At 37.5% G+C, this 25,368-nt stretch overlaps 4 protein-coding genes across 4 annotated transcripts; 1 reads left to right on the forward strand and 3 right to left on the reverse strand.

The window, feature by feature from the left end:
- Positions 1 to 18: 18 nt before the first annotated feature.
- Positions 19 to 4,015, reverse strand: LOC128676410 (uncharacterized). Its single transcript, XM_053756508.2, has 2 exons — positions 3,663 to 4,015; positions 19 to 2,859 (listed from the first exon to the last, which is right to left on the reverse strand). The coding sequence occupies exon 2, from the start codon at positions 2,854 to 2,856 to the stop codon at positions 712 to 714; it is 2,145 nt and encodes a 714-aa protein (XP_053612483.1). The 5' UTR covers positions 2,857 to 2,859; positions 3,663 to 4,015; the 3' UTR covers positions 19 to 711.
- A 1,033-nt stretch (positions 4,016 to 5,048) lies between these two features.
- On the reverse strand, positions 5,049 to 14,790 carry LOC128676409 (cGMP-dependent 3',5'-cyclic phosphodiesterase-like). The gene is made up of 16 exons (XM_053756507.2): positions 14,534 to 14,790; positions 14,166 to 14,282; positions 13,508 to 13,603; positions 12,777 to 12,913; positions 12,245 to 12,350; positions 11,667 to 11,804; positions 11,135 to 11,286; positions 10,399 to 10,624; positions 9,859 to 10,013; positions 9,038 to 9,196; positions 8,743 to 8,831; positions 8,315 to 8,504; positions 7,790 to 7,931; positions 6,910 to 7,055; positions 6,304 to 6,400; positions 5,049 to 5,836 (listed from the first exon to the last, which is right to left on the reverse strand). The coding sequence occupies exons 1-16, from the start codon at positions 14,660 to 14,662 to the stop codon at positions 5,708 to 5,710; spliced, it is 2,208 nt and encodes a 735-aa protein (XP_053612482.1). The 5' UTR covers positions 14,663 to 14,790; the 3' UTR covers positions 5,049 to 5,707.
- Positions 14,791 to 14,867: 77 nt separating this feature from the next.
- On the forward strand, positions 14,868 to 18,488 carry LOC128676415 (uncharacterized protein). The gene is made up of 6 exons (XM_053756516.2): positions 14,868 to 15,038; positions 15,111 to 15,495; positions 16,286 to 16,470; positions 16,795 to 16,977; positions 17,314 to 17,432; positions 17,897 to 18,488. The coding sequence occupies exons 1-6, from the start codon at positions 14,989 to 14,991 to the stop codon at positions 17,938 to 17,940; spliced, it is 966 nt and encodes a 321-aa protein (XP_053612491.1). The 5' UTR covers positions 14,868 to 14,988; the 3' UTR covers positions 17,941 to 18,488.
- Positions 18,489 to 18,800: 312 nt separating this feature from the next.
- RNaseX25 (Ribonuclease X25) lies at positions 18,801 to 21,016 on the reverse strand. Its single transcript, XM_053756517.1, has 3 exons — positions 20,810 to 21,016; positions 20,418 to 20,728; positions 18,801 to 20,083 (listed from the first exon to the last, which is right to left on the reverse strand). Exons 1-3 carry the CDS (start codon positions 20,848 to 20,850, stop codon positions 19,614 to 19,616), a joined length of 822 nt encoding a protein of 273 aa, XP_053612492.1. The 5' UTR covers positions 20,851 to 21,016; the 3' UTR covers positions 18,801 to 19,613.
- Between the last annotated feature and the right edge of the window lie 4,352 nt (positions 21,017 to 25,368).

The following is a 25,368-nucleotide window of genomic DNA, read 5'->3' on the forward strand; positions in this document are numbered from 1 at the left end:
TCATTAACATATATTAACATTTAATTAGATATTTATAGATTTTTTAAGAGCTCTTACCTTTAGCCTATCTACCCCAAACACGGGGTATGTTGACCACATTCAGGGGGTAAGTTGACCTATGGTACTGACGATGATGATTTATCAACACAAATTAGAGAAATCTAATTTAGAAAATAAAATAAAGCTACAAAATTAATAATCACATTAACCCTCTTTAATACAGATGGAACACTTCTTATTTGAACAACAATTAAGAACATAAATTAACTCAAACGTAAACAAAATCTTTTCACCACTTCACATGGCACATTAAATCTAATAATTACTTTCATAATAATCAGTCTTGTACTTTTTTTGTAGTATTTACCAAGCAAACGTATCTAACAATTCAGTATCGAAGTATTTAATAATAAAAATATCAGGTAACTTAGTAAAAAAAACTAATAAAATTAACAATCATAATAACTTCTGCAATCCAGATGAAAACCTTATTTTCACAAAATTTAACATAAAGAAACTCAATCTTAAACAAAACATTTTTTAACTGATCATGGCATATAAAGTAACAATTTTAATTAAATCTAATTATGAATACTGAGACAGTAATCAGTCTTGTCTTTCTCGCTTCTAGTCTTGTAATATTTACCAAAAAATCTGACTCCTATAATGAAGTATCTTACTTTATTTCAGTCTCTTTTAGGAACTTTCAAATTAATTTTCCTCATCAGTATCACAATTTTTGCACTCATAAAACATTAAATTGCCTTTTGCACATTTTGAATGAGCCCATAGTTTACAGGTAATACACTGAATCCATTCTTCTCCAGGAAGACTAACAGAATACGATTCAGTACATTCTATACAAATCGTGTCATCATCATCATCACTTTCATCTGAAGCTGCTGCATCATTATCTTTATTTTTGTTGTTAGCTCCTTTGTTACCACTCTTGCCTTTTCCCTTACCTTTTCCCTTACCCTTAACCTTCCCTTTACATTTTCCTTTTCCCTTTTCCTGACTTTTAGGTGTAAGTTTTTCAGTTTTTTTCTTCTTCAAATATTCTGTACACGATTGTTTCTGTTTTAATTCCATAAGTTTTTCTTTTTCAGGCGTGTCTGTATAAATAGTACTTTTACGTTTGCGTATACTTCTTCGATTTTCTAAACGAGCTGGAGCTTTAGGAAAGGGCATTATCTCTGTTGGATGAATAAAAGAAGTAAAAGGGGTATCAGAAGTTGAAGACGGTGGAGTCACACTTGAGTGTTTTTCCAATTGATATTCACTTTCGGGTATTTGTAAACTGAGCTCTTCTCCTAATTCAGGTTGTTCAAGAATTGAAGGTGATTCGCAATTAGTACTAGCAGATCTTGAGTGTAATGGTAAAGCAGTAGACAATTCACTTGAAACAACTGGTTCTTCTGAAGTACTTTCAATATCAACCATATTATCGAATGGTACAGCAGAATTCGGAAGGGTGATCAAATGCTCAGCTCTGGAAGGCCCTGCACTGTCGATATTCTGTTCTGGCACTGATGGTATAGCATTTACGTTCATCCTAGCCGTCGAAGAACCAGCAATATCTTGTGATACTGGCACTGGCCTATCCGTCACATAAGCTCCATTAAACTCCGATTCAGAAAATATATTTTCATTGAGTGGTGAAATACCGGATACTCTAAAACCAGACTGTATATTTTCAATGGTAGCAGCCAGAGGTAAAGAAGTTTTTACTAATCCTGGTATATCATAAATTGTGATCGTTTTGCCAGGATGGCTAGCCAACCAGTTATCACTTGCTTTGTTGTAATATTTTTTCAGTGGCCCGTAAACACTTCTATCAAGGGGTTGTAGTTTATGGCTGCAATGAGGAGGGAACGAGAGAATTGTCACTCCATTGTTTTTGAAAAAATCAATAACTTCTATAGATAAATGCGACTCGTGGTTATCTAACAATAAGAGTACAGGTTTTTCTTTACTGGGTTTGACATATTTAACAAAATGTCTAGCGTATTTTATGAAATTCTCCTCTTTCATCCACCCAGATGGATTAGCATCGCCATCTGAACCTACAGGCCCACTTTGTACAAAATGATCCTTAAAATGAACTCGCGGAAATATAAAAAATGGAGGAACCATATTGCCAAGTGCTGAAACTGCCACTGCAACTGTTACCAACGCGCCTCGTTCAGCAGAAGTAATTTGACCTAAGTTCTTCACACCACGGCGTGCTATCACTCTGTTAGGGACATGAACTGTGGTTAGACCTGTCTCGTCAACGTTCCAGATGTCCCCTGGACCCAGATTCAAGCGTTGGTAAACTGTTTTCAGATTTTTAAAAAAGTCACCCACATTCGTTTTGTTGAATGAAGTGGCTCTGGATAAACTTGTGGCTTGAGGTGTTCTTATTGATAATGTGGGATGCCGTTTTAGAAAATTTCCGAGCCAATCCTCTCCAGCTACCTTCTTAATCTTCCATGACTCCGGAACGTTTTTACTATTTCTTTCTGCAAACTCGTAAGCAAATTTACGTGCTTTGTATGGCGTCAAACCGAAATAAATATCAGAAGATGTCTTTAAATAATCCTCGAGAGCCTCTTCTTCGTCAGCAGTAAATATTTGTCTATTTTTTTTGTACCCTACAGAATCTAGAGTTAACTCAGCTCGTGATAAGCTTGGATTACTTTCTTGATTTTGTTTTAATTTGGACACATATCGATGCAATGTTTTATATGGAATATCGAACTGTTTAGATACGGAATTAATACTCATGTTATCAAAAATTACATTATGGCAAGCTCTTTCCACTATATTTTGGGGTACATCAGCTCTAGTTGTTTTTCTCTTATATGTTCTCATTTTCTGTAACAAAAGAAATTATTCAAAATCAAGACATAATGAATTTGTTATCTGTTAGGTTTATTGGGGTTGGTTGACTTATTAGTCTACCAGCCCCATAGAAAACTAGTCAATAAGCCCCAGACGCCATTTTAGATTTTGATCGCATGCATATCCTAAACAAACATGCTTAACAGAAAATAAAGCTATGCATCGGAAAGAGATATCCAAAATCAAAATCAAAATCAAATCATTTATTCAGAAATTAGGCCTTCACAGGCACTTTTTCACGTCATAATCTAAATTAAATGATGTTTACCAAAGCTACAAACTACTAGCATTTCGGAACGACCACTGCTGAGAAGAAATGCCGAAAGAAACTCATTCAAACAGTGTTGGTCCCTATTATGCCTTACCATTTTTTATATATAAATTTATGTATAATTTTTTATCAGTAATATAACATTAAGTACATAATAAAGTACATGGTCAAAAGGTATACTGAAACATATTATGATTGTGATCAAGTGCCGATGAAAGGAAAATATATATATACTTATATATATATGTATAATTAACCAAACAAAAAAAAACTTTTAATAAAAGATCGAGCTGACCAGTTCCCCCGGCAGCACCCGTTCACGAGTTGACGCGTGAGTCAGCCATCGCGAAGCTCAACCACAATAGAGGGAACCTCCCGACCCGATCCACGATGCCGCTACCGGTTTGACCATCCTTAAAACTATCTGTGAAATACGAACAATAAACTTCACAACGTATTTATACATGTGACAACAAAAAGTGGGAAGTAGGAAAATAATACTTACGTTGGTCAAAATTCGATTTCTCCGCACCACACAAAAACGACGCGCGTCGGCAACACGCCACTTCGTACGACTGAGCGGGGCGCTGGGCTCGATCCTTGCGCCTGATTGAAGGTCACGAAACACGTGATGCCGGAGTGTTTTCGACGATTAGTCCACCTACCCCTATAGTCAACCATCCCCGGTCTCCCCTACTGTTTAATTTAAAAAATATATTCTTTATTAAAAAAATACCATAATGAGAGCGACGCTAATAAAACGCTACACGCCGCATTCAAACTGTCGTAGAATTCACCCTTTAACACATCACAAAAAGTTTTCACTTCAAAATCGTGAAATATTGTGATTGTCTCTAGGAAAGAAACTATGTGTACATCAAAACATGATTTTGGACATTGATGTATTTATTTTTAAATTTAATTCCATTTTGTACCAGTGTAGTACTTAAAACATAGCCTTCCCCCCCCACCCCACCCCCCGAAGGATAAAAAACGGATATTTGGAGTCCAGCTCAAGCTTGACCCGCCATGATAATGTATTCGAATTTTTACCTAAGGTAACACTAAAGTCCTGCAATCGGCCTATACATGTCATTGAGTGGCAACACCTTGTGACGTCACTATGATCGTACTTGTCAGTACGCTTTGAATTTTCACCCAGTAACGACGCGTTCGTTCGCAAGGCAAATATAAAATTTATATTGCAAGTACGTTTAAGGTAAGTCAATTGCGTTATTGCAGTACTTGTAGTAAGTAGTGTTACCTGATGTAAAAATTCAAATGTATTCTCAAGGTGGGTCAAGCGAAGGCGCGGACCTCTTAATAATGTATTTTTGTTAACTATTACAAAAAATGGCACCTATATTTTTTAATTAGCAGTTTGCATTTAAATAAACGATAAAATAATTGCATTTTAAATATTTCCGGAATGATAATGGCATTGTACAAATATTTTACGTTACATGAATTCTATTTACTGTGTGTAATATGTTTTGTTGTTATCCAAATTGCAAATCCTAGATTACATCACGATTATAGCACGATAGTATATGTATTTACGCACAAAAAAACTAGGTGCTATATAAAACAAATTTTAAAATTAGCGACAAACATTTAGCCCGTTATTCATAACAAAGTTACAACATACTCTAAGCTAAAATATGTTTGGTCACTTTTAAATTTGAAATTTACAGAAATAGACAAAACATATTTTAGCTAAAAGTATGTTTTAACTTTTTTCTGAATAACAAAAGGGTCAGGTATTAATTTATGTATAAGGCTATATACTCTAATTTATTTCAAGTCCGGAATCTATATTAATCTTTTATTAGATATGTTATTTAAGTAGATATGTATAATAATGGAAATAAAAATTCAATCCTTACTTATAACTTTTATTTAAATTTTAATTAAGTACACGACAACAAATTTTACTTCACCAATAAAAAAATCGCCGAATAAATAACTATAATTTGTTTATCAAAATATAATATATAAAATTATATATGGTTATAACTATAAAACATACAGAAAACAGTCGCAAATATTTTAGTTTTATACTTCTGCCAGAATAGAGTAAATTTTCAAAATTGTATAAATCTAAAATCAATGTGTCAAGACATTTTTAATTTTGTTTTTTTTTTTCAAAATAAAGATCGTATCCTATGTCCATTAAGTAACCTACGTAAAACACAGAATTTTAACATATTAACTAACCATAATTTATTTGTACGTTAACGGAATGAAAAACAATACACATGTTATAGCATATTAAATTTGTTCTAAAAATTCACAAATCCATTACTATCCTAAGCTTGTTTAATATCTATGTTTTATGAAACCTAGATTCAAATTCTAAACGTATTGTCTTACTTATGAAAAGTACACAAATATTTTGAATAAAACAGACTACTCCTTCATCAAATATTGGGAAGAGAGACAGGGACATAACATAACCAAATTTAAAGCATTCGTCAACTTTTATGAATAAAGTTATGATTTAAGTCGAGTCTTTCATTCCGACATATAGGTAATGGAACACGTAACAAATCAAGCGTTTTCAGCCGCTGCGGCCGCTTCGGCTTCCAGCTTCAATCGCTCCATCTCCTTCATATTGATCTCGATCAGGTTGTCCAACTCTGGGCTTAGGAGCACAGACAGACCTGCTGTCGGCGGGACCTACAAAATATACTTATATATAAAAAGAACCCCCTGTCGCGTCTGTCTGTATAAATAAATTCGCGTGTGTCACTGTCAAACACTCAAAAACTATGGACGGTTTTCACGGATCGGATTCCTAACGAAGTTTTAGTTCGTTTAGGCGTGACAACTACTTGTGACGTCCTCTTCTGGACATGACTAATTCTATTTCTGACCACTTCTTGTATTTAGGTTTTACCCGAGCGGAGCCGTAACGTGCCGCTATAATATTATAAATGCAAAATTCTGTCACGGTTTCACGGCTAACAACCCGATATCAAACATAGAGTACCACAGGAGCTATAGACAACGGAACAACAGTATCACAGGGTAAGCTAGTCTCAGAAAATAAAATACATTAAGTATATTATAACAGTAACTATATTTTTAGAATGTAATCTAGTCAAATCTTGTTCCTGGTAAAACCTGGAATAAAAACAACTCACCTCAGCGAATATAGGCTTCGCGGCCGCCCATCTCTCGATGTGGTTCTCAATAATCTTAGTGCATGTCGCAGCTTTCGGCAACATGCGTCCGAGTAATCTGCGGACATGAAAATATATCTTTGTTCTCAGCAGTTTCTTCAGTTTTTTGGTTTGTTTATTTATATTTAATGTCAGTTTAAAACTGACACTTTTTTGGAGTGTACGTCTAATGTGTATGCAGCAAATATTAAAAAAAAAATACTCTAAAGCATTTTCCTTTTGTATGACATTTTATTTTCACGCTCTTGAAAAAAAAGTTACTTTTTATGCTCTAGAGCTTAGAATCTAGACGGTTTAGATCCATTTACGAGCATGATAAGTTGCGTAATTTATAAAAATACAGGGTAAGATTGTTTACTACAGCTTTGTAAGAAAGAACGGAGTAAAATTATGTATGTTATGGACCATGTAATTAATTAATGACAGTTCAATTTAAAGTTCAATTTATTTCACCCGAATCTGCTTGACCATCATATTCAAAGTGGCCGGGCATTTTTAATAATGTTATAACCAATCACCTGGTCCATAACATTATAGGTGTTTCGTTAGACCCTGTATAACACTAACTCAAAGAGCGGGATGCAGGCGGCCGTGAGGAACTGTATCTCGAGCTCGGGGATGATGCACTTGTCGCGGTCCATGATGATGGCGGGCAGGTCGCCGCGGCTCTTCTCCACGTCGCCCTGGTTGAAGAACTCCGTCAGCACCGCCGCCTGCCGGCCACACCAGCTACAGGACACTGCTACTAGTTCTATTCTACTTTTTTTCGGTTCAACATTTCAAATCGAATCGCAACTATCATTATCGTATATTTTTTAAAAAAGCTAATTTTTATTATGACATCCTTAATATCTTAATCCTACTTACATATTATAAAATAAAGACCTTTGCTGCGTCTAACTGTTCGCGATAAATTTCAAAAACTACTGCACGGTTTCTCATGCGGTTTCACCAATAGATAGTATGATTCCCGAGGAAGGTTTAGGTCTACAATTTGTTATGTTTCACCCGAGCGAAACCATCGCGGACCGCTAGTTATAAATAATTGTATATTCGTCCACGTTAGTCCAGTTTTGCTGCGGTGAAGTATGTGGCTTCGATTCTTCACTTGCGCTTTAAAAGTCGTCAGTACACTTGACGTCAATAAATCAATAAATATATTAGGACAAATCACACAAATTGAGCTAGCCCCAAAGTAAGTTCTAGACTTGTGTTATGAGATACTAACTCAACGATACTATATTTTATAACAAATACATATATAGATAAACATCCAAGACCCGGGCCAATCAGAAAAAGATCATTTTCCATCATGACCCGACCGGGGATCGAACCCGGGACCTCTCGGTTCAGAGGCAAGCACTTTACCACTGCGCCACCGAGGTCGTCGTCAATAGTGATGTCTATCATCCTAAGTTGAATAAACAAATTGGAATTTATAAATTACCGCGGTCTTCTTGACGCTGCCCCAGTCTTTGAGCTGGTCGCTGAGGTCGGCCGCGTTCATGAGCAGCGACTGCAGGCACGCCACGTGTATCCTGTTGCCTTTCTGGAAGTCCTGCGCTATTTGTTTATACTCGTTCAGATTCCTACGAAAGGTGCCTACATCTGTTTCAATCAGCGCAACCATCAACACAACCAGAGGGACAGTCTGTCATGAAAGTGAAAAAAAAAACTGATTTTAAACAAACTATTAAAATTTTTTGCCATTGCTACACCAAAATGGTCAAGAATGGTTGACAAACGTTGCCAAATGTTGCCAGCCAACAATTATTTTCTTCACTTTAACACATAAACGTAAGAAGGCAGGTAAGTTGTGATACAAAAGTCAACTTAACCTATAGATGTGTTGTCGGAACTGTTTGCCCAATATGTTCTACGCCCCAGGTGGCAGAAGATGTATGACCCTATACTACCTACATATGATCCTGTGTAACAACACATAAGGGAATAAATAACCATCTCAGCTTACTTGAAATACGTAGCCAAATCAGACGCAAGGATATAATCCCTCAGCATGAGGATAGCTCTGTCATAGTCCCTCCTCGGTAACGACTGCAGGATGTCGCATCCCTCCGTGTTGAGGATACACATAGCTTGGGCCAGATGATGGCGCTCCATAACGCTGCCCTCGCTGGAGTATAACGCGGCGAGTGTCGTCTCTGTGATGTTGAGAATAAAGTTCATTATTCCCTAGCGGTTTCCCCAATGGTTCCATTGTGTAGCTATATGTAATACTGGAACACGCATTGCTAAGAACTTTTTGATATAAAGAACATAAGACGCTCTAGCTACATCTGGATAAAATAGGTATGCAGACGAGTCCTTTATAAGACAACTCCAATAATACATGGCGACCCTTTGATTAGCCGATATCTGACGATTAAGTGGAGTACTTACGTCCGTGTATGTGGAAGCTGTTGGTGGTCCCCCGATGGTCCAAATCATGGACCAGTCCCGCTATCAGGTACATCAGACCTTGCAAGTCGCTGAAAAATGTATTTTTAAAGCGTCAAAAAGGCCGACAGTTCGTCGGACCATCTCATGATCAGCGTCTAACAGTAAAGTTTCAGAATTTATTTTATTTCACACCTACCCACTTTATTTAACTTTGAATTGTACCACTCAGATTTGGGGATAAAATAAAACTGACCCTAAGAGCTATTAAGTACACTTGTATCTACACTGTACACACTTGATATATCCAGTGGAAACCAGTTTGAAGTTGACGAGTGCGGCGTACGCCCACTGCGCGACGTTGAAGGCGTGAAGCCAGTTGTGGTAGGGCACGTCTCGGTACCCTTTCTTCACGTACAGGATGAAGCGGCCCAGCTTCTGGATGTTTATGTTGAACCTGCTCAAATCGTCGCCGAATCATAAATTAGAAAACATGTGATGCAGTGTCACGTCTTTATCCCGTAGGTGGACAGTTGCGCAAGTAGGAGTTGCGAAACTCACAGAGCTAACCCCACATTTACACTCAACCCACTGCCTCTTCTCCTGCCGCTTCCGGAAATATTTCCCTAAATACTTATGCGGCAATAACGACGCGAGTGAGCATTCACACTCAGCCTTCATATTCTTATTCTCTCTCTCTCTCTCTCTCTTTATTTATCAACTCGCAAAAATGGCTGACGTCGATCTCGTCGAGGTTGCTGGTTCGACAGCATTATGTCCGATCAGTATAAGTCATCCCATATTACCTGCTCAATTTAATAAAGTTGCGTGCCGGGCAGTGCCAGTGACAGCGCGAGTATTTACATACTCGATCGTGTTGCTCGGATGCTCACTTTCCTGCCCAATAGGGCTGAGTGTAAATGTGGCATAAGAGTTGCGACACTCGAAAGGCACGTTTAGCTGTACCTATGATCGCCTATGAGAATCACCACTTTGTAATTCTTTCCATGGATACACTTTTACAATCTGCTCGGTAGGACAAGCTGGAAATCTTTGATAAAGGCATATGTCTAGCGATTGCCCTCTCTGAGACTGACGATGATGAAAGCCTTCAGATACCTTTTGTCGAAGCCGAGATCCAAAAACATCTTCATGGCGTAGCACGTGAGCTCGCGCATGGGCAGCGCGCGCGGGTTGAAGTGCAGCGACGACAGGTGCGGGTGCGTGTGGAACCCCGTGCACTCCAGCAGCCGCGTCACTTCCGCGTCGCCCACCTTGTTTTACACGTTAAAAGAAACCTGAGGGCCTACTATCTCTTAATACTATATCCAGTTTATGACTCATACTGATTTGTATTGCAAATTTGTGCATTTTTAAAACCTATATAAAAGGATTAATTTCAGGAACTGACTGGCTTTTGAACCGTCACGTAAGTCAGATGTCGGAGCAGTCTTGTGACCACATAGCTGCAGCCATCTCTTCAACGCGTAAAAATTTCTGATAATGTTTTCGGAATTCGAAGAGCTTCTTTGAAACTAGAGCTTTTCGATATTCATTCTTTAAATGGCGATGATTTAAAAAGATACTAAAAGAAGAAAGCTTTTGACACCAATGACACAGGATCCAGCAGACTGCTGGATAACTAAGTTGCACCCTCACCTTCATATGATACATGACCAATTCATTGGCCAAGGTGTTCCTGATATGCGCCTCCTGAATCTTCTGGTAGACCACAGAGTGCATGATGCAGACGCCGCAGTAGATGCTGAAGGCTAGCGCCATCTCCTCATCCATGGCATCAAAGTACGGGTCTCCTACTTTATTGATGAGCTGGCCGATGCCTATGATGCCGGTCTGTTCGCGGATTGGGAAGCAGAGGATTGCCCTGGAATGAAAGTGTGTGCAACAGACGATTCGATTTGTCAGACGCAGACCGACAGAATGGGATATAGATATACCAAAATAAAGAGAAGCAGGACACGTATTTTATAGCAAAAGGCAGGCCGCCTTTTCTATAAAATACGTGTGTTCCTTTCTCTCGGACGATCAGGCTCAGCGTCAGCTTAATCGGATCGCCTGTTACTAGTCATTCCATATCGGGTGTATTTTGCTAGCACTGATGTTAAATTTTATTCATGTTATCTAAAGGCAACTGCCAATCCACTACCTCCATTCAGTGACAAGTACTCGTGTGTACACTAAACCAGCCGGTCGATAGATAATTTCGAAAATTCTCAAGTGCATAGATGTAGGGGCGATATAGCGACGGACACTCGTCTGCTTCTACCCAGCGTATATTACCTTAATTTTTTAGAGAAATGGCAATAAGGCGTCTCCTCTTTTTTTCTACCCTTGAATACTCCTACAGAAAGAAGAATATACCAAACTTTCATACTTGCTTTCAACGCCAGGCAATCCGTCAATGTTCGCGTCGAAGGCGGTGGAGCGCTTGGCGTCCCTCTCGTTGATCACTTTCCCCGATTGGATGACTTGCCCCGCCACCCCGATGTTCAGCGGGAACCGCCGCTCCACTTGCTCCTTCCCCCCCTTCAATAGATATTGGTGACACTATACAATGGGTTGGTGACACTATGACTGGGTTCTGCTCGCAACTAGTACGCCTTTTTCATTTTGGGTAGATGAGAGAAGCACAGGACAGGGAAGGATAGCGTACAAAAAGAGTGAGAGTAAAAGAGAGAGCAGTGGGTGTAAGCTGAAATGATGGCTACTGAGCAGGCAAGCAGGCATGCGGCCCACATGCCTTTTTGCTGTTTGAAGTGGTCACCGCGTGACCCCCTGTCACAGCTTATGGATAAGTATAAGCTATGACACCAGTGGTGGTGTCACTGACCACGACAACACACAAGTTTTTGAAACCTTTCAGATATCATTATGTTTTATGATAGTCAAAGAAATAATAGAAGTACCAAATTCAGCTTGATGGAGTACGAGTCGACGAGCTCCATCTTCTCCACATCCACCAGCATCACGGAGCAGTACTCTGCTTTTGTGAGCAGTTTCGCTTGCTCCACCGCTATGCGCAGTAGCGTCTCCAGGGACGCCACCTTGCGTCAAAACAAAATGTGGCCAGAAAATCTAACTTCACATACTATTCGATATGAATTGTATTTTGTTTCTGATAATACTTATTTAAAAATAATGGTAATATTGAGAAATAGGCATGATAAGATTGGATTGGGATCCGAAGTTTCTAATTTACACATGGCCCCGTGCCTCTGCCGCGACAGTGATGCAGATCTCATTCGGCCAGTCTCTGGTCTTTATAAATTTAGAGAGAAAGCGCCGAAAACGCATCGCTACAGTCAATATGCAGAATTATCAATAAAAGACCGCCTAGGTCTTTCATTGAAAATTCTGCATATTGCCGCTAGACTCTTGCTCCTACCACATGAGCGTAATTTCAAGACAGTTGTGAAACCTAAACTGATTGGACCACGTGATTAACTTGCATTATCTGTCCTAATGTCAACTTCCAACGTCTTACTTGCGTGAACAGCCGCCGCGCTACACGTAGGAGTTGTTGACACTTCTGTTTCAGAGTGCATTCGTATTCATAGCAAATAGTTTTCTTCAAAGTCGGCCATGCGAACCTGCGAAAAGTTATGCAGAGTTGGACAGTATTTGTAATCTGATGATATAACTTGAATAACCTTATATATTAAAAACACAAAATCACATCACTCAAAGGGAATTACAGATAGAAGTAAAGGGTTCCAGGAATAGAGGAAGACCTAAGATGAAATGAATGGAGTGTGTCAAGGATAGTATGAACAGGAAAGGAGTGTCAATGGATATGGCAAATGACAGAACGAAATGGAAGGAACTTGTGTACTGTGCCGACCCCACATGAGTGGGATAAGGTCAAAAAGAGGAAGAATTAAATAACATTTTAGATAGGAACAGGGAAAAACAGGGGTATTCATCCGCGAAGAATACATTTCCCGTGGGAAATTAACGCGGGCGACGCTGCAGGCAAAAATTAGTTAACTATATGTAGTTTCAAGTTGAAAACTCACATGTAGCACTCGTTAATGACGCCACTGACCCTCTCCTCCAAGATCTTGGGCGCGATCACGCACACGATGGACGCGAACGGCTTGTCCGTTATAGGGTGTAGCACTACCCGCCTCTTGATTTGCTCTTTTGAGAGGTACTGAAATCATGGATAATGCCTAACGTTTCCGCTGAGAAAATCGTACAAAGAAAACACATCGACTATTACCAAATATTTGCTCTATTTTCCCGGTATCTACGTAGATCTATTGTTATTTTGTTTTATTATTTAGAGCCATCTGTGTCACACTTCTGGACAAAGGTTTCCCTCCACTCTTTATCATGAATAGATAATATGTATACCTAGCATTTTTTAAAAATCTGTCTATTGTTTGTCAAATAAGTAATATTTACATACCAGTTGACATCGGTCTGTCACAGATATCAACCTATATTGTACAAACTATAGTTTGTTTAATTACCTATAGTAAGTGTGATAAATTAAGAATTATTGTATAGGTAGCTTTTTCCTCGACATCGCCCGCGTAAACTTTGTCATCCATTACATTTTTTTTTCTATATCATCGCGTACCCTTTTGTTTTCGTACCAAGCAAAAAACATAGTAATTACGTATTTAGCTCACGGTGATATAATGTTAAAATAATTATTTTAACATATTTCGATGAAGATTGATGACAACGCGCTGATGCGACCATAGTGTGATTATTAAGATATACCTAAATACAAACTTACCGGTGATACGATGCCCTGAAAATCTGCTTCGAAATTGCTGAAGAAGTCAGTTATTTCATTCCCAAGTTTTATAACATCTACTAATTTTTGTGAAATCTGTAAATATTGAAAGAAGTCGATTTTAACTGTAGTGGCCATTTTATCCTATAAGGAAGGGCTAAGTCTGTTACTTGTTGATGTGACGGGGGCACTGACCAGAGCGAACGGGACCTCGAGACAGAAAATTTTGAAAAAGTGTAACGGTTTTTATCGGAGTCACAATAACATTAGACATATGTTACGTCCATACTGAGACGACGAACGCCAAATATATATTTTTCCATATCTTACTAGTAGACTGAAATGAGACAGTACCTAGGTCTATATCCGCTGAATAATGAACTATGAATGAAGCTCTCGTGGCGTGTGGTCCCACTTTAAAATAGGACCACTCCATATCCTCCTTGGGCCAGTCATGTTCTCGTGTATGTCGTACCGGTGACTAAGGACACTAAGCCTTATATATACCTAATGGGTAATGGTAGCATTCCCAAAGAGGGAACGTCAGGCAGGCGGCCGGCTAACATAATCACTGTTTTTTGCGTGAACTCCAGGCTTTAGTGCCTCACCGCTCAGAATGTAACCGGGAATACATGAAAAGACGGAACAAAGCACTCACATTGATCTTCATCTTCCTGGGCAAAGCGGAACCCCCCACTGCCTCAATAAACGCCTCCATCCGCTCGCTGTTCACCACGACTTGCAATACACTTTCCGATTCGCATTCTTCGATCAGCTAAGTCATATTAACCAAGTTAATTGCATTTGCTATGAAACGCCATAGTTACGATTATATAAATAAACAGTTGCTTATTGAATACTATAGGATCTGTGACCGTGGTTCTCATGCACGGGTGGGTGTGCTTGGAAACCACCGATGTTTCTTTTCTTTATTCTATTCTGTTATTGATACTCTTTTAATGTGAAAATCTACATATGTAGGTAACTAATTAGGTGTCTACCTAAATAAAACAATTAAATACTCACATAATTGTTAACTTTAATTTGTAAGTCTGCGCATATTTCGTCTTCCAAACTCATAACCAAATCCAATATTTTCCCTGGGTCACTGTTTTGTAAAGTTTTGCGCTTACCATATTTCTTCGTTGCTATCATGTTGTTTATTAATATTAACTAACAATGAACACGCTTTGTTTTTATCTCAGAACCTATTCATTTCATTTATCCAAATGAGAAATATTTTCAATTTTACCGCCCCGTCGCAATTTTTTATATCAGTTTGATTTGAAGGTAGCCTGTTTGGCATTGTCAAAATAGAAGTTGATAAAAAAGGTACATGTGTCACTGTCAATATTTTTACAAATTTTGACATTCGTCAGACAGGTTTGATTGATTTGATGATGATCAGTGAAATTATTGTCGAAAATTCTATGGATAAAAAGTAAATTATTGTTATCGAATCTGTTACAAAAATACTTAGGATGGCAGAAATAGAAACTCTTATAGAAATGGGATTCTCCAAGGAACGAGCGTAAGTAAAGTTTGATGGAATATTTTTGTTTATATTGTCTACATAGGTTATAATCGAAATTCCGGATTTTAGTGAGAAAGCTCTGGCAGTAACTAACTACAAAGGGGTTGAGCCAGCTATGGAGTGGCTTCTGGCTCACGCGGACGACCCCGCAATGGAAGCTACTGGACACACGCTCGCATCCGGCGCCCCCGCTTCTTCCTCCACTACTTCCGAAAACGCTACATCTAACACCGATGTCCAGGCCGAAGCTAAATCCTTCAAATGCGATGAATGTGGAAAATTGTTCAAGAACCAGGACGAAATGGAGTTTCACGCGGCAAAAACCAATCACAGCAGCTTCTCAGAATCTACTGAAGAGAAAAAACCATTGACTGAAGAAGAAAAGAAAGCGCAACTGGCGCTGCTTGAAGAGCGAATGAAACAAAAGAGGAAAGAGAGAGAAGACCGAGAAAAGGTACTTATTATAATTATCTGGTTCTTGTTGAAAATGTTAAGATTGCTCTTTTACTTAAGTTAGGATGATTGAGGAGATAATACTCTGTGTAAGAGACACAGATTTCTTGTGTTTTCCCAGTTTCGTCCTCAGCTGTGACACTAGGCAAGGCATGGTGTCTGCATAAAATATGACCATTAAAATTTTAAATATTTATCATGACAAATTTTATGACCATGCTGCATGTCTGAATTTAACACTTTTTGGGAACATTCATTGTCTAGGCTTTGTCTTTTAGTTGCCTCATACAACAACTGGTCCAAATTTTCTACTACTATTTAAAATTGGATGCAAAACAAATACAAATCTACAAAATGCTGTTCTTCCTGTGGAGCAGTGAAGCTACTATATAAAGTGAAATGACTTTAACATTGCTTGGTATCAGATGATGGCTGCCTGTATATCCGTACTTAATATTATGTGAAAGTGTGTGTGTTTGGTCTATCCATCACATCAAAACAGAGCAATGTATTGAGGTGATTTTTGGTGTGGATAACTCCCCAACTGGGAAGCTGCATCCATCCAAACATTAGAGTATCACAGGCTACTTTTTGCCACCTGCAGAACCGCTGGCAACAGCTAATTATTCAATAAATAAATAAACCTTATTAATTTGTTGAATACAAGACAGTCAGCTTTTTTAGAGAAAATATTATGTAAATATCTGGCAGTATTGAAAGTTCTACAACTCATGCACTATATTTACTAATAATAAACATAAAACAAACAAAACTTGTTAAATTCTTTGTAGGCTGAAGCACTAGAGAAGGAGCGCCTCCGCATCAAGTCCGGTAAAGACATACAAGACGCCCGCCAGAGGCTCCAGGAGCAGGAGATGCTGAAGATGGTGGAACAACGCAAACGGGAGAAGATTGAGGACCAGAAAGCCCGGGAAAGAGTGCGTGCACAAATTGAGGCGGACAAAGCAGCTAGAAAGTTAGTATTTTTACAGTAGTCATTACAATATGTAGTCAGTACTTCTATGATTGTTGTTAAATGGTTTAAATTCTTAGCTAGATAGATTTTCCCCATAGGCACCTATTTCAACGAAATTATTAACCAAAAGTGCATTTTAATTTAATGTGGACGAAGGGCGACAGTAGGCATGCTACAAAATCGCAGTAGATTTAGAAATATTTTCAATAGGGTATTATTTATCTCTTGTAATGTTAATAGAAAGTGAGCGGGTGCTTTTGCCTAGAAATGGGACCACTGTGTTCCACTTGTTGTAGCTATTTAAACATGTTTGGTAAATGGCAGACTGGCAGCGTCGGGCCAGCAGCCGGCGGCGCCCCCCTCCCCCTCCCCCTGCCCCGCCCCCGCCCCCGCCCCCGCCACGGCCCCCGCCCACTCGTACTCGCAGGCGCGGATACAGCTGCGGCTGCCGGACGGGAAGGCGCTGGCGCATACTTTCGGGGCTAAGGAGCAACTGGCCGCTGTCAAGTTAGTACTTACATCTATATACTGAAAAAGAATTGTTTTTAATTTTTTAAAACAACTCGATGTTACTTTACAATAAAAATGTATTGAAATTATTTTCTTTTCATGATCAACAAGTTACAAAATGTATTCGTAATGATTTTAAATATGATCCTAACATTTTTTTAGAAAAATGCGTAGATTGGTACAATACATCTACCCATTCATCTCTATTTCACATACAAGCGTGTAATCTTCATAATATCCTCCATCACTTGTCATAAAATTTCAGACTATACTGTTATTAACAAACACACTCGAAAAGAAAAAGAAAGAATTATTGTTGTCATCAATTTCCAGACTATACCTTCAAATGCACGCTCAAGAGTTCGCAGCGGAGGATAGCTTCAAGCTGATGACGACATTCCCCAAGAAAATATTCACCAGTGAAGATTACGAAATGCCTTTGGAGTTATTGGGCAAGTATCATTTGTTACCAAAGACAAGGAAAATTATAGACGTAGCGTACATGAGTTAAGAGTATTCAATACGCCTATCCGGGAAAGAAAATCGAAGGCCATTATGGGGGACGAAAATTATTTTAGAGCTAGTGTTTCGCGTATCCAACGGGTAGAAATATGAATAGCATAGCACTGGTACCACAAAAACTTTATATAATTTTCAACAATATTCATCAAGCACTTTCTGAGATCTAGGTGGCCAGACAGAGCTGATATTTAGTCAATCTAATATCAGCAGGAGCAGACATTTACACTGATGTCTTTGGATGTGTTGATGCACAAATTCCAAGATATATGGCACTTTCATCATTGACTAAATGGGAGAGTAAGTTTCCCATTAGAATCTGAAGTGGTTCTTTAATCCATATGTGTATTGGTGAGAGCCAAATAGTTTTTGTTTTAATTTTAATATTTTTTTTCAGGTCTCGTACCTTCAGCAGTCATTATTGTCTCTAGGGGCCATTAAAAGTTAATTAATATACAGTGATGTGTTTATCTATTTGCATACTGACGTGAAAATGTAGGTCTTGCAACCGATATAACACTATAAATAAATAATAATAATATGATATCAATATAATACATTTTTTTTACTCTTTATCTCAATATTTGGCAATGTAGATATATTGTTAATTTATTAATGTAATTTACGTACTGGACTCAAAATTGCAATTACGGATATAGCCGACTTAAACCGGTTTCACGCAACTAATATAATGTTCATTGCAAAGTGCACTTTAGGGCGTGGACTGTAAACATACTTTACATTGACAATACGGGAACTGTAAGCAAGATTACAGCACTGACTGCTGATTTGTCAATGTAAAACATGACTACAGAGGTCGCAATAAAGTTTAAATTTCTATGAACATGTGGGAGAGTGGTGTCATAACTATGAATTCACTATTTAGCTCTATGGGGTATGTTTTTTCATAAGCGAAGGCGTGCAAGTGTATTATTGGGGTTACAAAATTGTCAAACAATTGCTCGAGAAATAAAGCATGTGAATGTGTATTGGTCTCTCTTTTTTCAACCATTTCGTTTTAATTCTGCTAGCAATAAAACAATTGTATTAGTAGAATGGCAAAATCGGCGAAATCAGTGTGACATGATACACTAAATATATACATAATATATTTAGTGTATGATGTCACACTGATTTCATATAACTAGTATACAAAAATATTCAGAATGTGTCATTAATCATTCTCAGTGACGTGCTTTGATATTACCTACTTATCGTAAGTAGGTATGTGGTATGTACATAACTTGAAACAATTTATAAAATGTCATATATCAATAGAATACGAATTTAAAAGTCTTTAATTTGTAAGGAATTCATTTATTAATCTTTACACAAAACGAAAAACTGGAATTAGTCATCTATAAAAAGTAAAATATAATTCCACATAAACTTCATTTAGATACGTGAAAAAAATAATCAAGATTGTCATATTTATTTGTACCAATATTTTTTATTTAAATACACACTGATGACTAGGCAATAAAAAGTTACCCCTTGAAAAAGTAAGTACATAAATAATTTGAAGATAATCAATCTTATTTACAATTATTACTTAAAATAAAATTATCTCAAAATTTCCCAAAAAGAAATTTTCTATGATATTATGCACTATTAATACTCCACAGTAGTTTAGTGTTATTATATAATTTAGGCACTGTTTTTAAATTATTTCTATTCTATTGAAAGATGCACAAAATAATTTTGTTCTTTTGTCAATTTTAATAATTAATTAAACATGAAAAAAAAGTAAAAGTTCACAGGCAATATTTTGAAAATAGAATAACTGCCCAGTCTAAGAACTGGGGACAAGGTTAAAAACACGATTGTAATTTATTGCATTAGGCTAGACAATCTGTATACATATATAAACCATGTATAATTTTACAAAAATATTGATAGACGATTGAACCAAGGCATTGGTAGGAAGTAGCACTTGGTATAATTTTATAATCTAAATAATCTAAACCACACACAAGAATGATACCAGTAAAATGGCTACATTATCTTTATGAGTTTAAAAGAAAATTAAATGAAAATAAAGGTTATCTTCAAATTTACTTTGAATTTCAGTTATTGAAAATTGCAAGATCTTTGACTCTGATAAAAAATGCATTTTACAGTGTAAACCATTGCAGCCATGATAATAATTTATAAAATTGCACATAAAGGGATTTCGGCACAGCATTTTCAAGGTAATAAATGCCAATTGTGGGATTGCAGTTTGTCAAAATTGATCCCTGGTCCACATCCAGAAAAGCTATACCATCACAGTCAACTATTTGCAGAGTCTTGCTGAAGCATAATCTGACTTCAACTATAAAATTGGCTCCCTGTTCCCTGTCACACTCAATTGCGGGACGAGCACTTACATTTTTAACCACAGCTTCATATATATCTTCAATGCGATATTGTTTGCTATCGGACGGAGTAATGCCAGCATCTTTGAGTATGTCATAAATATAGTATTTCTTCAACCACATCAGTCCTTGCTGGAAATACTTAAACTGTGAATCTAACGGTTCTAGCACGGCGGCGCAAGTGCCATGCTTGGACCACTCGTGTGACCAAAGGGTGTAATGTGATTCTGAAACACATGTATTAATACATTTAAAATTTAAATAACACATTGATGACAGTATATTAGTGTTAGCTGTCTGCATTTTTATGAAAAATTTAAAGTTGAATGGAATTATACTATAAATTTAAATATTGCAGTGAAAAAGTATTATGTCTAAAGTTCATGTTCCAAATAAATGATAAAATTTAAACATGCTCGAATTCCATAGGTGTGTATGCTTTAGCCAGAAACAGACAATATTAAAGAGAAAAAATGTTAAATAGCTACCTACTAGTATACTTGTAATTGAAAGTCTCATATTACAACGATTTTGTTTATGCTATCAAAATGGAGTACTAACCAACTTCTATATTAGGCCACATAGCCAACATTTCATTTTCAATAGGTCTTATTTCTTCTGGGTCAAATAACCATGTCCTGTTACAGAACGCAGGGGTTTTGGTGCCAAGTTTGGTGGGCCAGATGCCGTGTATCGTCCATGAGTCTTTCTTAGCTGGCATAGCACAAGTATGAGACGAGTCGTGTTCTTTCCATTCTTTACACACAGTTTGTGGCCAGAACTGTGTGAATATTATAATGTCGAACGGATGCTCTTCCGTTGATGGGACGTTACGAATAAGTAACAAGTTCGCTGGTTGAAGATAATCCAAGCTGAAATGATTACGAAATGTTACATATACTTTCTCAGATGTCAATAGAAAATTTACGTCACGTTCACTGCAGCAGACTTACCTTAAAAATGTAATGAATAAGTAAACGAAACGTCCACACATCTTTATGTAGCAGTAGTACTCCTTATGACAAATTTCGCAATAATATAAAACGAAAACATTAGCATTCAAATGGCAGGATATCAAACAATAATAAACCAAAAATTATTTACACAAGTGAAATGAATGAACATATAATGAATGGCTAGTGCTGCTACATTACACAACACACACGATGTCTTATCGAATCGATTGCCTATTAACCCAATGTCGATAGTTTTATCGTATAATGGCTTTACACATAATGTAAGTGTTGATGTTTTCATTATTATGTGATATATTTTTGACTAATGTTAGGATCATACCTTAGAAAAGTTGCCTTAGTCTAGGTCTAGGTCTTGTTTTTACGGGGTAGACAAAACCAGGAGTCGCGTGTCTTGAAGGTCATGTGTTTGGTTTGAAAGTGAATTATTTTGTTTAGCTAAATATGGGTTTCAAAGTTTCAAGTTTTGTAACTCTAGACTCTGTATTGTAACCGATAAATACGTGATATTATACAGCCGCCCAAAACCCAACCAAACTATAAAAAAACAGCTTTTCTATCGATATAAAACAATCGTTTTCAACACTAAAATGTAGGTACTACAGACTATAGAGATTGCTTTAGACAATGACAAATCAAAATGACAGTGACACTCTGAACAGTGACATTTAGTGTTGTGCCGTCCGAGGGAAATCTCCGTTCTCTGCACAGATACAAGAACATTAGTTCTCTGAAAATTCGCACTTAAAACAGATGTAAGAAATGTAATGCCCTCAGAAACTATCGAAGAAAGTCCAAATTTTGTCCAAAAACTCCAGTCTTCTATATCATTTTTTGACACTCGAAAAAAAAAGTATACTTTCATCATGGAATTCATAGCTACGTTGTACGAAGTATTTACTAAATCCATGACCTACATATAGTTTTCTTGGTCTTTGTTTATGCCAAAACCCCAATTTGTGTGAAATTTCTTGGAAATATTTTTTAGAAAATACATATTTCTTGTCGTCGGAATCAAATCGAAAAAATTAATTTGTATGATTCTATAATTTTTATTATTTTGAAAACAACCCTACTAACAGGTATTATAACTGCGAAAGTTTGTGAGTATATTTGTTACTCTTTCACGCAAAATATACTGTGAAATGTAGTACATACATAAGTAGGTATAATATAATATAACTTGGAATGACACATAGGGTAGGTAAGTAATTTTTGTCCCAAAATTCCCACGGGAGTCTGTCTGTTACGCTTTCACGGTTAAACCGCTTTTGATGATATTTGTTATGCATGTAGTTAAAGACCCTCGTTCAAACAACACAGGCTACTTTAAAAAGAAATTAACAAAGTCGTTTCTCGCTGTCTGTCTCTACGTATGCTTAGATCTTTAAAATTACGTAACTGATTTTGGATTTTTATAGACAAGTAGGTAGTATGATTCCTAAGGTTTTACCCGAGCGAAGCCGGGACGGCCGCTAGTTCAACATAATCACCACGACCTTACAGCAACGAGGAATATAGGTATCTGGGAAGACAAATGGCAAGCAAAAAACTTATACGAGCAAGTTGAATTTATGCGGGGTTCCGTACTGTGAATAAATTCTATTGGTACCAGAGATGGGTTTACCGCGGGAGGTGGGGGAAGATTAACACAGAATTCTGCTTAGTAAAATTATTTATTAAACATGGTTCAATAAATTATGGTAAGGTGCAAATAAATTTTGTTTATAACTTCTCTAAGAGGTCCGCTCAAGGCAAGCAAAGACATTCAGTTGATTTGACTGTAAGGGTTGTATTAAGTATAATAAGAATTTTAAAAACACTGAAGCACTTAGAGCAGTGTTGGAGGCTGAAGAGATCTGAAAGAAAGAAAATCAAGCTATATTCGAAAAAAAAAATAACAACTTATTTATAATTGTACCATTACAATTGACATAATAATATGTACCTATATCGAATACGGCGCTAGTTTTCAGTTGGGCCTTTAAATTTGAAATAAAATAAAACTTTTAATGAAGTAAAATAGGGCAAAATAAATTTGTAGAAATATAAGGTGGCTATGGCGGTGGTGGTGTAATGATTAAGACGCCCGCCTGTGGATCGAAAGATCCCAGGTTCGAATCCTACCCGTGCTACATGAGTTTGTATACCAATCTGACTCATATATAGTTTTTTTACATTGTACACCACTTGCTTCCGGTGAAGGAAAACATCGTGAGGAAACCTGCACACTGGTTGGCACTGGTAGGCAATGGCAAACCAATCCATTAATAATGCCAAGAAAGTTGTTGTGTGTGTTTCATTCCACGTAATGACCACGACCCTCAGCCATGAGGAATACGACTATGAAGAGATGGCTTCAATATTTAATAGCAATCTCTGTTTTGATTCAATCCTATTGCCTTGGACTAGGCTTGCCATCTTAAAAAATGGTATTTTCGGGACACAGCCAACATATACAAAATGGTAGCATAAAAAACTATATATTTTTACGGCCCCAAAATTGATTCAGAAACTGGACATCTCGGAAAATCCGGGATGTTTGGCAAGCCTACCTAGGAAACATTTACTTTACTAGGCCAAAGCCCACCCGTGGCATTGGAGACAGCTATTTTATGTAGTTAATTCTCAATTACAGATGGCGAGCATAGGATCTCCTGCCATTTTGTGTAGAGGACCCTAAAAATTTAGATTAAAATGCAAGTGTAATTTTACAAAAAGTCGCCACGAGTCGAGGCAAGCATTTAAGGTTCTTTTTAATTGCATGTTTCTAGTATAGGCCATAATGCATTGCTATAATTGTCGGGGATGCCTGGGCAAGCAGTGTGACGCACGCTATTGGGTTTTTTCAGTGGCTCAACAGAGCGAGTGACGGTAGAAAAACCACCGCGAAATGGGGTTACAAGAGAACGGTGTAGGCTGGAAAAAGTTCGGTCAGCGCCCGCGTTATGGCGGCAATACTTGCTAGGTAATAAGGCAGGCGAGTGAGCAGACGCGGTATAGATAGAGAAAATCGCGGGTATCCGACAAAAACAAATTGAAATAATTCGCGCCATTTGTGAAATAGGTATTGATTTTTTTTTTAATTAGAAGAACCACCACACGCATTGGACCAGCGCGGTGGGTTACAATTTTCCCCTATTAAGACTTCCACACAGACTTTTGGAAGACAGAAGGGGAGGCCTGAAAAATTGAATGTTTGAGCCGACATTTTAAAAAATATTTTAATGATAATAGCCCTCCCTGCCCACCGCAAATGCGCGGGAACATGAAAAAAAAGGAGCTGTCACTCTTCATTTTATTACTCAGTCAGTCAACTCTCAAACAGAAGAAAACACACATGTAAGTAGATTATTTACTATTCGTTTATTATATGTATGTATTTCTCTTGGAAGGTCATACACCCACAACATTCAGAAGGTGACACCCTTTATCTGACCCATAATTTATTGCAAACCTGCGAGTCGTTTCATTGCTATAAATAAGGCACCGAGAATGAATTTAGTCTGGATTTGAATCGACACGCGAAGGAATACATCAATTAAGTACCAATGCTAGCTCAGGTTAGGGAGCTATTTACCACAAACCTAACTATTGTAGTATTGCATAGATACTTAACAGAAAAGTTTTCTGAGTAAACTTGTTACATAGTTTTCTCAATTTTATCATCAATTTTAAGAACAAGGTTCTTGTCGATGGATTATTTTCCATTCTACTCTCCCCTGCCATAGATTTTACCTCCCTATACGACATGACTTTTACCTTGTCTTTTAATTCATCTATGAATGCTCTTGTCGGTATATGTATCATATATTTTGACTAAATTATTCGGTCTGGCATGATAGGGACCAACACTGTTCAAATGAGTTTCTTTCGGCATTTCTTCTCAGCAGTGGTCGTTCCGAAATGCCAGTAGTTTGTAGCTTGTGAGAAATAACTATAAATATAAAGATTGACGAGAAAAAGTGCCTTTGAAGGTCTAATTTCTGAATAAATGATTTGAATTTGAATTTGAATTTGAATGGGCTTAGGCATGTGAGTTTGAGGTTGGCTCAACTTAGCTTGTTACGTCATGATGACTTGGACCTTAACCCACCGCGCTGGTCCAATGCGTGTGGTGGTTCTTCTAATTAAAAAAAAATCAATACCTATTTCACAAATGGCGTGAATTATTTCAATTTTGATGATTTTGACAAATGTGGAATATAATTTTCAGCACCACGCATTCATGTCAACGAAAATTCATAGCAAATTCGCTTCTATCAGCCATATATAATTGTAATATAGGTACTTATACACGCTCTCTATTATGCAGCTAACCGAACGTAAAAGCGCGCTGCATATAGTTCCTCTGTTTACTATTCACCATCAACCTGATATCTACCAATAGCTTAGATTAATACGGGCATTGCTCTCGATGCAAAAAGCGCATAGGTTTCCGGCTATGCGCATTGCGCCTCTGCAAAAAACGTGCGCCCGCGCCGCGCGCCGTAACGCGTTTTTCTGTTTAATTATTGAAGGCGGCACGCGACCAACTT

This window comes from Plodia interpunctella, chromosome 16 (genome assembly GCF_027563975.2).
Source record: "Plodia interpunctella isolate USDA-ARS_2022_Savannah chromosome 16, ilPloInte3.2, whole genome shotgun sequence".
NCBI lineage: Eukaryota > Metazoa > Arthropoda > Insecta > Lepidoptera > Pyralidae > Plodia > Plodia interpunctella.

What these genes read in the sequence shown, in the direction of transcription:
- LOC128676410 (XM_053756508.2), bottom strand. Translation starts at nt 2,856, where the DNA reads ATGAGAACATATAAGAGAAAAACAACTAGAGCTGATGTACCCCAAAAT.
- LOC128676409 (XM_053756507.2), bottom strand. Translation starts at nt 14,662, where the DNA reads ATGATAGCAACGAAGAAATATGGTAAGCGCAAAACTTTACAAAACAGT. An exon ending in AAATTAAAGTTAACAATTAT is followed by an intron (nt 14,283 to 14,533) that starts GTGAGTATTTAA and finishes AATATGACTTAG; the next exon opens with CTGATCGAAGAATGCGAATC. An exon ending in GTCATTAACGAGTGCTACAT is followed by an intron (nt 12,351 to 12,776) that starts GTGAGTTTTCAA and finishes AACTTTTCGCAG; the next exon opens with GTTCGCATGGCCGACTTTGA.
- LOC128676415 (XM_053756516.2), top strand. Translation starts at nt 14,989, where the DNA reads ATGGCAGAAATAGAAACTCTTATAGAAATGGGATTCTCCAAGGAACGA. An exon ending in GGATTCTCCAAGGAACGAGC is followed by an intron (nt 15,039 to 15,110) that starts GTAAGTAAAGTT and finishes TCCGGATTTTAG; the next exon opens with TGAGAAAGCTCTGGCAGTAA. An exon ending in GAGCAACTGGCCGCTGTCAA is followed by an intron (nt 16,978 to 17,313) that starts GTTAGTACTTAC and finishes ATCAATTTCCAG; the next exon opens with ACTATACCTTCAAATGCACG.
- RNaseX25 (XM_053756517.1), bottom strand. Translation starts at nt 20,850, where the DNA reads ATGTGTGGACGTTTCGTTTACTTATTCATTACATTTTTAAG. An exon ending in TTATTCATTACATTTTTAAG is followed by an intron (nt 20,729 to 20,809) that starts GTAAGTCTGCTG and finishes TAATCATTTCAG; the next exon opens with CTTGGATTATCTTCAACCAG. An exon ending in GTGGCCTAATATAGAAGTTG is followed by an intron (nt 20,084 to 20,417) that starts GTTAGTACTCCA and finishes CATGTGTTTCAG; the next exon opens with AATCACATTACACCCTTTGG.